Genomic DNA, 12,299 nt, shown 5'->3' on the forward strand with positions numbered 1-12,299 from the left:
GCCACGACATTGTTCGAGTTAGCTTATCCACCATAATTACTTCTGAGCGCTAAAGCCTCCCTTAAACTTTAGTCAGTATCACTGGATATTTGAAAGTTTTATTTTATTTTTATTAAACACTACCATTGCCACTGTCTACAAAATGGCATGGGTTTGCGACGCCACATCTTGAACAGAAACTCTCCAGTGGAAGACTTGTAAACCTTTGGTTTCATAAACAGAATTCCTCCAGCCGTCGCTTATGCGTTTTGGGAGGAGAGGGCGGTGTGTGTGTGTGTGTGTGTGTGAGTGTGTGTGTGTGTGTGTGTGTGTGTTTGTGTGTTTGTGTGTTTATGTGTGTGATCATCGTTCGTGATGATTCCATGACTTCAAAAGGCAAAACAAAGCAACAGTTCTCACATCAAAGGCAGACTAACGCTCTTAAACTCTGACTCATCAGCAAATGAGTTGATTTCTCACCTAGGTGAACGCTCGGGAGGCTGGCCGCGGTGCATGTGTTTGACACATGATTTCAGATATTGAAATGAACCCGTAGGAAACGGCGTCTGCGAAATGCATGTTACACACTTGCCTGGTGGAACTTCTTCGTTGTACAAGAGGATGCAAGTATACCAGGGAATCAACCAATAAAGACTTTGAACTGACCCGTAACTCTGCCTGTGGAGAGGCTCGCAGCAGGGCATGCAGGTGAACCCAAACGCCCCGCACTCTGCCTCTTAAACTTTCCTGTGTGATCTCTCCCAGATCTAACAGCGATACCTCAGTAACCCCAGTGATCCATTCTCTTGTAAGGCCATTCCTGGGCTTGTCCTGTCACTGTTTTCGCTCTGGTTTGGGAGCCATAGTCTTTTCAGGAATGTGCCTTTTTGTTTTTGCCCCTACAGTTTTTCCCTCTTATTTACTAACTATTTTCTCAGGTTAAGTTGCATAAAAACAACAGCATGTCGGATCAATCCACAGTTGTTTTCAATATTTCTTAATAGGAGCTCCTCAAAACCCCTAGGGATAATCTGGCGGGCATATTTTTTCATGTTGAATATAAGCCACGACTAATTGAAAACAAATTCCATCTTCTATACTCGACTAGTCCACGTGTGTAAGTCTCATTCCACCGGCCCTCTTGGGAAATATCATCACATACTCGCACTTTCTTTGTTGTCAGTGAGTCAGACCCCAGTAAGCGAAAATCCCTCTTGTTCGGATGGCCGTAAATCACGTATAGAGTGTTTTTAGAATTAGCAGATAACAGCTGTCCAAGGAACTGTTTTTTGAAGTCTTTGAGATGCGTCTGTGTCGAGATAGAGGTGATGCAGGGAAACCAAGAGGGAGGCTTAATGGAGATCCTCAAGATCCTTAGAACCCCACTTAGAATGATTGCCATCTCTTTGTTATCTACAGTAGCTGCCAGGTATGGCAGTGGGTTTTGGAAAAGTGTGTCAGAGTTTTAAAGCCCTAATTTATTGTCCCTCTCAGCATGCACATCTCATAACTTTCTAGTTAGCGACTACTGGTTTCATGTTTACACAGGGAGCGGAGGAAGAGAAACTTCACACATCCTCCCTCTCTGGGCCACTCTCTCTCTCTCTCTCCCTCAGCGCCTCGGCTGCAGTGCCACCTCTGCACAGTCGCACCAGAGGGGTACCTCAGGCGCCAGCCTGACCCCCACTGAGACTAACGCCATTGGTCACGGCCCCTCTACTCTACCACCCCCCTCCACCCCAGACATGGCCACAACCTCCATTCATTAGGTTTACCTCCTTGCCCACATATATGTTAAAAAAGGAAAAGAGTAAAAGTAAAAGGGGTAGTTGGTCTGAGGCTTGCGCTCACCTTCTCCCAAAAGACCCCCAAACCTGCCTTTGAACAATATTTTGGAGACTTCCCCCTCTTAAATCTTCAAGTGGGAAAGGTCCCCCATCATTGTAAAAAGGATGAATCTGGAAAAATGCAATAAATCTGAGATCACAGGCACTCTCTGGCCCTAGATAAATTCTTGCACCTCGGCCTGGCCCGCCGCACACATCTGCCTTGCATTTAGACACTTTTACATGGCAAGAGTCCACAGGAGCCTCCAGTTCCCAAGCCTCTCTCTGCTCAACCCTGCGCCCCTGCTTCAGCTCTGCTGCAAACACGCACATGCATGTCGACAAACACACACACACACACACACATATATACACACACACCTCCGCAAAACAGACCACCGCTCCCCGCCCAGAGCCCGGGCGTCACAGGCTCACACTCTCATGCGTCAACGCACAGAAGCATGTCAAACTTTACAACGTGCTTAGCTGTCACTTGGATAACACGCCCGCCGTGTCAGTGACATCTCAACGCACAGCCTTTCTTCTTCTCCTCTCCACAATCGACAGCTCTCAAGGATGGCTGATCAAAACAGCGCCCCCCACTGGACTCCGACGGTGACCTAGGATTAGTTGTCGGTCACTGTCAAAGAAAACACCTAAATATGTCCCATTATCAGTCTCATAATCCTATACTTTGTCTTTTTTACAGCTCAAAAGGAGCACTCAGCTGAAGAGGACCGACTCAATGCCGCACAGAAAAGGTAGGAGACCAACTTTAACAACCTCAAGCCGAGATGCATTTAATAATGTAAATGATTATAAATGAAATATCTTGTTTGGATAGAAAATATTTTACATGCATGCTCAGTTATTTAGCAAGATTCACATAAATAACATAGCTGGTATCTGAGAGCAAAAATGCTTTCTGTTTGCACAGCTATAAGCACCAGCTGATAAGGTTTCTGGTACGATGAAGCGGGGGATACGTCAAAGTATCGTGATTCCCTGCCTTGTTGGGAAATTCCGAAACTGCAAACCAACTTTTTTGGAATTTTGCAGGATGAAGTCCCATTTTATATATGTCATATTTAAAGCATTTACAACTAACTTCTAGGCCTTCTTTGACAAATTGAACAAGATCCACAGGCTCACCGGGAACAGCAGTGGATTTCTTACACCCCCATGACGCGCGGCATACTGTAACTGTGCTTCCTCCACTGCAGTTGCTATCATTCTTATCTGCCATGTTTTGCGCAGGAGACTCCCACAGTTTTCTGAAAGGCATCCGATTTATTGGTGCGAGACACACCGGCAGCCGCTGAGCTCGCCGTCCGAGGCGAAATCATATCTGGAACGTTTCATATTGGAAAAAGATGGTGGAGCGCACAAACCAAAGCAAATAGATTATTTCTGCCTTGTTTGGACAGAGAGCAGAATTGTTTGCTTTATATCATAACTCTCCCACTTCCGAAATCAATCACGAAAAAGCACATAAAGGAGAAGGTGAAAGACGCCTGACGCAGGGAAATGGAAACTATAAACAATTAGGTAGTTGATTGCTTTGGACAGTACTATAAATCAGGGAATAGCTTCAAACTGTTCTGTTTCATGTTGCTCTTAAGCCAAGAGAGCCACTGGAGGGTCGACTGTACATCTCAATCTCTGTCCCGGCCCCTCAACCCCGCCCTCCTCATATAGTGATATCTCTATCCTGTGTGTGTGTGTGTGTGTGTGTGTGTGTGTGTGTGTGTGTGTGTGTGTGTGTGTGTGTGTGTGTGTGTGTGTGTGTGTGTGTGTGTGTGTGTGTGTGTGTGTGTGTGTGTGTGTGTGTGTGTGTGTGTGTGTGTGTGTGTGTGTGTGTGTGTGTGTGTGTGTGTGTGTGTGTGTGTGTGTGTGTGTGTGTGTGTGCGTGCGACCACTGTAATGTGTTGAACTTGAAGTGGGGGGTTATTGATCAAAAGGGCCCTGCAGCTGACAGCACCTTTGCTTTTAATGAAGTTTTCCTTTAATTTCATCTAAAGAGGGGGCTGGTCGACTGGCGCTAGGTAGAGGAGGAGAAGGGGTGGAGGAGGGGGGGGGCACTCTTTCTCAGGTTCCCACAGAGCCACCTCGTAAAAGTGACATGCTGGTGATGAATATGGGCGTCAGCGGGCTCACCGGGCCCTGGGTGGGCTCTCACATCTGCGCTGGACATACACACACGACAGCAGCACTGCCCATAACATTATGGCTCTGTGATAATAAAGGAAATAGATTAACACATCCTTAGTGCTACCTAATACCTCAGCCCGGCCTCGTGAGGAGTCAGTGAGACGCCGGTGAGTAAAAGTCAACCACCAGTGAGTGGGACATGAATCAGAGTCAAGGTGATGACAAGAAATGGGGGGCTGGTTTACAGACTATCCCAAACTGTCAATTAGCTCTGGACCTAACAGTTATTTTTTATTATCAGTTACAAAATAGTTTTTTCTATTATAAAATTTTTCACTATTTCATCACAACCATCCAAGAATTGAACCTGAAAAATGACTTTGATGATGACTAATTGATTATCAAAAAAAGTTGCTGAAAGTATTTTTCGTGAATCAACAAATCTATTCATCAACTCATTGGTTTGGCATTGTTGTAAAATACCAAATGCATGGTTTAAGTATTGGTAACAGAACTTGGGTATTGTGTTGACACAAATATCAATATGTATACCTATAACCCTAATTTTTTTTAAAATAATTTATAAATGTCACTTAAACAACTAATTTCCCACTTTAGTCCTCACCAAAATATCTCAACAGCTAATGGATGGATTGCCATTAAATTAGCTCCTGACATTCATACTTACCTCTGGGTGAATGGTTATAAATTCCATGACCACTTTTCATTTAGCGCCATGGACAGTTCAATATGTATATTTTAACTCTAAAATACCTCAGCTCACCATCAGCCTTGATTTGTGTTAAAACCTCATAAGCATGACTTAACACATCACTGAGCTGCTAGCTTGACTGTAGCCTTCTTCCAATATTGATACATATGAATTGTACATGCCAAATGTATTCAAAATCGCAAAGAAATAATTGATAGATTGTGATATTATCACCATACATTTCCACTAAAATTTGTGATTAACGATAATATTGAATTGTTGCTGCCTGAGCCGCACCGCACCAAACTAGAAATAGCCAACGTTTTCATTCAAGCCTCTGGAAACCTGGTCTCAAATAGTAAAAATCAATAGATTATATAAAAGTTGGGTGTCTCAATAAGCTTTTACAAAAATCTGATTGAAAATAAATGTTCATAAATACTATAAAACTTAGTTAAAAAACTGCTTTTTTTCATCTATACCATCTGACAGGACTGTGTGGGCGTGGCTGTATAAAACGATCTCCATGTCAACAGTCATTGTTTATATAGAACGTTTGGTCAGAGAACTGCCGTGATTGGCTCAAAATATGTATAGTGTCTAAAGAACCAGAGCATAGCCTGCCTCATCTAGTTTATCAAACTTAAATGACAATATCTTTTCATTTGGATTGCTAAATATGGCACACTCTTTTCTGATGTTTACGATCACGCAACTATCTCCCCGAATAACATAGTTAGAAGGATATTGTGGATTTGGGTTTACGTGGGCTTTAAATGTGATTTGTAAAACACTGTTGTCCCTCTGCCGAGAATGACATATAGTTGATCTATCAACTTCATATCTGGTCGTTTTTTTTCTTTTGTGAAAAAGATATTCTGGCAGTACGACCCATCCATGGCAAGTGCCAGTGCTTTTTCCTCAACATGCAGCCCTAATTTGCCTGCCTCATGTTCTGGTTCCACTGAGGTTTACTGGTTCTTTCCTCAGTTCCGTCTCATTAATTCTCCCTTCTCCCACATTATGCTCAATTTAATTTGGCCCATCTGCCTCCTCTGCAGTCAGCGTGCAGTTATGGTTTCATAGATGCCTGGTGATTGTATTCTACTCAGGGGTGTCGTGTGACGACAGTGGCACGGAACCACTCGGTGGATCTGCTGAGTCCGCCGACAACACAAGCAGTTTACTTCTGTAATCTTTTGACTGGGGAAACAAAGGAATGCAGGGTTGCCTGTCCAAAAATTTCCCTGATTCTCACGGCTGCTCTTGGTTTTGTAATGGCTCTTTTTTATATATATAGCTGTCAGTGAGGAATGCCGGCTGTGGGTGCTGCAGTAAACCCCTCACACGGCACTGGCATCATGGCATGGATTACAGAAATTGTTGTGCGCTCGTGAATGAACAAAAGACCTGCTTGATTTTGTTTACGTTTGCTAGGTATACGCGCATGTGTGAGCGTGTCTGCATCTGTTTCGAGTGAAGCGTTGTGTATCTGCTTGTTGCACGTGCTCAGGAGGGTGAAAGGGAAAAAGCACAGTTGGTTGATTTGTGCACACTTCGACATGATGACCCAGGGTCAGCAGAGGAGCTGATGGAGAGGAGACCCTGTTCATCATGCCAGACCAGGCCGGGCTACAGCAAAGCTACCTGGGACAGAAGGTCTGTTTAGTCCATCTTAACATCCCAGACCCTCTAAATTTACTTTGTGGCGTACGGGATGATTTACAGCCCTCTCCTTTCTTTCCCGATTGTCTCAAAGAAATGACGCATCACTGGGTGTTGTAAGCAGGCTCACGTAGAAGAACTCTTTTTCTTCTTATAAGCTTTTTGCAGTGCCATCTGGGACGCATATTTGTACCATTTCACTCGGCGTGAACATGTCTTAGATTAGCGTCGCGGAGAGCCACCTAGCATCTGGAGGTCAGAGCCTATCTGGGTGTCAATGGGACAGGGAGCATTCGTTGAATCATAGCCCCCTTTTATCAACCCTCTGACAGGCAGGGCTGGGAAATGTCTTTCATGTTTGGGTTAGGGAAGGGAATCCGAAAACAGCAGGCTGCTTTTCATGCCTTGTGTGCGCTGCTGAGAGCATTCAGGAAGAGTTCAGATTTGGTTACAATTGAATTAGGCTGAGGAGCTGGCCTTAAACAGTGCCACAGTCTGTCCCCATGAAGAGAAAACACACTAATCTGTTAACTTCATGTAGGTCTGATGTTGGTCTGTTTTTGTAATGTGTTCACACCTGTCTGAGCAGAGATCATGTGCGTATATCTTATCATATTCACATCTTTAATTGTCTGCCAGTACATACCTTCCTGGAGCCATACGAGTTCCACAGTAGTTTATGCGTGTGTGTGTGTGTGTGTGTGTGTGTGTGTGTGTGTGTGTGTGTGTGTGTGTGTGTGTGTGTGTGTGTGTGTGTGTGTGTGTGTGTGTGTGTGTGTGTGTGTGTGTGTGTGTGTGTGTGTGTGTGTGTGTGTGTGTGTGTGTGTGTGTGTGTGTGTGTGTGTGTGTGTGTGTGTGTGTGTGTGTGTGTGTGTGTGTGTGTGTGTGGGGGGGGGGTATGGGAAGGTGTGTGTGGTTTTAAGGCTCAGGTTAGAATTGGGTTTTGGTGAAGGTCGGTGTAAGGGTTGGGGTTAGGCATTTAGTTTTGATGGTCAGTGTTAGGGTAAGGGGCTAGGGAATGCATTATGTCAACGAGTGTCCTCACAACTAGCCTAGAGCCGTACAAACGTGTGTGTGTGTGTGTGTGTGTGTGTGTGTGTGTGTGTGTGTGTGTGTGTGTGTGTGTGTGTGTGTGTGTGTGTGTGTGTGTGTGTGTGTGTGTGTGTGTGTGTGTGTGTGTGTGTGTGTGTGTGTGTGTGTGTGTGTGTGTGTGTGTGTGTGTGTGTGTGTGTGTGTGTGTGTGTGTGTGTGTGTGTGTGTGTTTGCTGTGTCTGGAGGAGCGGCGGCCTGTCTCTGTCTTCCCCTGCAGGCTGTGGAGGTCAATGTGATAATGGAGCCGCCGCTACTGGCTCTCCCCCGTGGCCCAGCAGGGTGGATGCTCTGTTTCTCGCCTCTCTGTCTCACTCCACATCCATCATTTTCTCTTGTATTGGACTGTTTGGTGCTCTCTCTTATTCTGTCTGTTGTTTCTCGGGCATATATACAACCGCCGGTTTCCTTGTACTCTGTGACCTTGCTGGTTTATTACTTTGATGTGTAAATCCAGTTCACTGAAACACGCCGTTATTTACGTCTTGAGATAATTTATAAGTGTTTACGCCTGATAAGACAACACTATTCGTGCCTCTGCTCTGTTTTCCCCCCTACAGTTTCCAGGACACGGTGAACTACTTTGGGATCAGGCCAAAGTCCGGGGAGACGGAGGTGGCCCCGAATTACTTTTTCATGTTTTGGTACGAGTTTGGCAACGACTTCAAGAACACGTGGATACGGCAAAACAAGAACATCTCCAAGGAAAAGTGAGTCGGATTCTGGTGGGGTTCTTAGTGTTTCTGTCAAAGACACATGAAGATTGGTTTACTAGTTACTTTGGCACTGATGATAGCCTTGAGATATGATATTGTACACACACATACAGTAGTTACATGCTCCCTCTCAGAGATATCTCCATGCACCGACCGAGAAACAACGTTAGCGTTAACTTGTTTCTTTGTTTGTTTTTGCCATTGTGTATATTTGTTTTATTTGTGGATATGTTTATTGATATTTTATTTTTCTCTCCACTTTTTCTACTTTGATCTGCAACTGCTGCAAAACATGTTCCCTCAGTTTATTAGTTATATGTTATCTTAACTTTCTGAAGAAAGGGGTCTGACAAACAATGTGTTTGGGTTGCATTATGGGAAATGTAGGATCCAGTAATCGTGAGCTTGACCCAAAGCTCATGCTGCCTCTGCTGCGTAGAATTGGAACATTCTTTTAGGATTCTTGTTAGTCCCCCCAACTTAATGAGGGTGCAACTTTTTATATAAAGCCTGCTGTTTCTCAGTCAGTGGACAATGTACACCCAAACACAAACTTAGCTCACAAACCAAGGTGTTAGTGTCTGATCCTTGGGTTGGACTTTTTCTTTCTGATAAGATGCATACCTACCACGGGACATTGTGTCAAATTAGCACGGATTGTGCAAGGGTGCTGTGCTGGAATTTAAGCAGAGAGGGAGGCCATCAAAGAGGAGGCAGGCAGGGTTTGCTGAGGCCTTGGCCCTTCTGTCTGAAGCACTGGGGCTTGAATTTATGATGTTGCCTCTGACCCGAGGCGTCATGTTGGGGGGGATTCCACTGAGGGACAGCAGACCCTCCTGGCGGCCGCCTGGCTTTACTAGCGAGCGGACTGGCCTTTGGCCACTAAAGGCAGCACGTTATGGGAGAACTGATAAACACTGTAGTGATGCTGGACATGCAGGAGCGCTGCACAACAGGCAAGGTTGTATTTTGACATATCATGTGGCAATTTACACTCATAAGTTATCGCATGGTGAATCAGAACTGACATATTAGCGTCCCCCTCACTATCGCTCAAAGCTCCTGCCGAGCAGAGGCCATCTGCTTCTCTCTGTGAGTTGGAGGAGTTAAAGATCTTGCAGCCCCGCCGTGGATCCATGTGCTCTCTCTTAATTGTTTACTAGCTAATCGTGTCACACATTGCTCACAGCTGATGGTGCTTATGTACAATTAACTTTATTTTAAATAGTGTTTGCGAACTCATAAAAGCCAAGTGTTTTTTAAAGGCTGCCTCATTATCTCATCAACCCACTGTCATTCTCTGTTGCTTCTCACTTAAGAGCTTTCACCGACCGCAAAAAAACTCCTGAGAGGATCAGTGTGTGTTTGTGTGTGTGTGTGTGTGTCTCTGTGTTAGTGTGTAAGACATGGCTCCTTGACACAGGGCTGCCCCAGGGAGATACTTAAATGTCTAGCTCTTAGAAAGAACTTCACCAGGTCACGGTGATGAGAGAGGCCTGTGACTTTATATTGTTTTCATGACTCACCAAGTGCTATTTTCATGATCCCACTCCCCTCCCCTCCTCCCTCCTCCCTCCCCTCCCTCCTCCTCCCTCCACCCAACAGGTTGAAGGAAGCTCAAGAAAACATCAAGAAGATCACAGCGGAGAAGAGAGTGGAAACCAAGAAGATCAACGCCAACAGTCTGGTAAGAACCCAACTGTGTACGGCACAGTAAAATGAAGCCTTTCTCGTACCTGAGCCGAAATCGTAGTTACTGGTGTGTTTTTATCTACAAGGTGATCTTAGGTAAGCTCCCCTGTAATAACCATTGTATCTGGCCCGAAAATGTGTCTCCCATGGATTTTGGTCTCAGGACAGTGCTTAGTTATGACTGTTTCTCAAGCTCAGACAGAGCTGGTTAAAAAGGCCTTGTTTTATTGCACCCTCTTCCTGGAATGACCTGCTGGAGGAGATCAAACTTCAGGACCTAGTGACTGAAGCCGTTAAGGGAATTGAAGTTGGACTCCGTTGGAAATTCTTACTGTTTTAATCAATAATTTTAATGCATTTTCCCAATTGTATTTGGTCTTGATGATAATAATAATAATCATCTATACGCTGAATCTTCTTGTGTTTCTCGCCAACAGAAAGAAAGGCTGCGTCAGAAGGAAGCGGGTGTGTCCTCCAGCTGAGTGAAAGTCACCGCAGAGGGAGAAAGAGAGTTGGAGAGAGTGTGCAGGCCTCGTCTCTCCATGCGTTAAACCACCCGCCCCAAGCAACAACAGTGGGCTGCCCTCTGCGGCCCGTACTATAAAACCAATGCCGGACTCCCTACTACTCCCACTGCCGTATCTCTCCCCTTTTAATAAGTCCTGGACAGCCCAACCCCCACCCATCCTCACCATCGCCCTCGCGGAGAGCTTTCTCTGTCCTGCTGTACGGACAGGAGCCTGCAGCAAGGATGCCCGGCTGACACACAGTCGCAGCGATGAGAGCCTCAGAGGCCAAAGGTTGATCTCATTCATCCAGCGTGGCGCGACCTCTGAGTGCCCGGCTTGTGAAAGGTCTCTGGGGGTCAGTGGGATTCACAGCAGTGCCAGCTGACACGTCCGCAATACAAGGGTTCCTACTGGATTTTTCCAAGAGCTTGGAAAAACCGTTTTCTATTCCGAAACTACGGACGTTCCAACTAGACAAGCAGAGTGATTAGTGCTCCTCCTCCAAATTCAAAGTGTTAAGATGTTATATGAACAGCTGCCTGGAGATTTCTGCTCAAAGGGGAAAAAAAATCCCTGTTGAAGAAATAGATCAATCTCTCTCTAGAAAAAAAAAAGCAGTTAAAGCGCTGTGTCTGTGCTGTAGCGAATCAGCTTTTCCTCTTGTAAATATGTCATGTCATGTGCAATATCAGTTCATGAGAGATGATGAAGACATGTGGTGTTATCAATGTGCGTGCGTACAAATCTGTCTGTTTCACTGTGTGGTGTAGCACTGCAACAGGCCGACCTCTCATGGGTGAGAGGGCCTGAGCGGAGCAGAACCTGGCAACGAGCCTCTGGGCCCCTCACATGCACATGCACACACACACACACACACAAATCTGTACTTAAAAAAAAGTTTTGGCCTTGCACCCACTCCCCCGAGATATTAAATATACATCATGAAAATGTGTTAATCCTACATACTATAGTGCTGCCTGTCACATTGTGTCCAGCATACCTTAAAGCACTTTACCGCTTATACAGTAGCTGTATGTCGTAGGCCTTTTAAACTCCCTTTATATTAACTGCGTGCATTTATTTCAGATATCCTGCACTTTTTTGCACCTATTTTCCTACGCAAGGGGATTGGTTTCCTTGATTATGAATTGTATTGCTTCATGATGAAATCCGGTTAGATTTTTCTTGTTTTTCTATGAGAGTGTATAAAGCCCAGTGTTTTATTTTTCACAAATGTAACGACGCTCCTGTCACATAAAGAAAAAAACTGTATTTATGTAAGGAAAGATTTTATTTTATGCCAAAATACATTATCTTTGTTCCTTTTTCAGGGTCATGTTTTTAGGAGTTGCGACTGACCGAGAAGCCGAAAGGTTTAAGTCAGATGAAAGATATATTTTCACATGGATGTTGTGTTGCGCCCATGGATTTACAGTCTCCTCTATGCTATGTGGACGGGGAGTCATTTGCATGGAATGAAGACAGTTGCCTTTCCTGTGTAGTCCTGGAAAAATAAGGGTTGTGTTTTATTGAGAAAATGTGAGCATATCACCTGAAGCCATGCGAGCTGTTATACCTCAGACAGACATCCAATATCAGAGTATCCATAACACTGCACCTTGAAGTCTTTTCACGTGTGCCATTTATTTTGTATAAAACAAATCTAGAAATTGAATAACTTTATCCTGCTGTTTGACTTCCCAAGGGTTTGAAAAAAGCAAAGTGGACACTGACCATGGAACTGCTGTAGCCTTCACTGTATGTACGTCGGTTCATGTAACCTTCCTAAGCTCTCGTATAGGTGCTCTGTGTTCATTTTATGGAATTGTTTTAAATTTCAAGAATAAACTACTGGATGCCGAAACAAACTGGGACCAATATCTCTCACATTTTTGTCTGTCAACACTTACATTAGGGCCGGCTTGCAGACGCCCCGGCAGTGCACCAGGCAAAATGTGAT

General features: G+C 44.7%; 1 protein-coding gene across 1 annotated transcript in view; it reads left to right on the forward strand.

Annotated features, from left to right (window-relative positions):
• The window catches only part of LOC307261350 (formin-like), a 42,795-nt gene extending 30,655 nt beyond the window's left edge, over positions 1-12,140 (forward strand). Inside the window, exons 14-17 of the mRNA XM_080041868.1 lie at positions 2,515-2,566; positions 7,983-8,132; positions 9,744-9,825; positions 10,268-12,140. Of these exons, the coding sequence (XP_079897994.1) occupies positions 2,515-2,566; positions 7,983-8,132; positions 9,744-9,825; positions 10,268-10,312 (329 nt within the window). The 3' untranslated portion in view covers positions 10,313-12,140. The remainder of the gene's footprint in view (positions 1-2,514; positions 2,567-7,982; positions 8,133-9,743; positions 9,826-10,267) is intronic.
• The last annotated feature ends 159 nt before the right edge of the window (positions 12,141-12,299 follow it).

The sequence above is a fragment of the Ammodytes marinus genome (genome assembly GCF_949987685.1).
Source record: "Ammodytes marinus genome assembly, chromosome: 15".
In the NCBI taxonomy this organism is placed as follows: domain Eukaryota; kingdom Metazoa; phylum Chordata; class Actinopteri; order Uranoscopiformes; family Ammodytidae; genus Ammodytes; species Ammodytes marinus.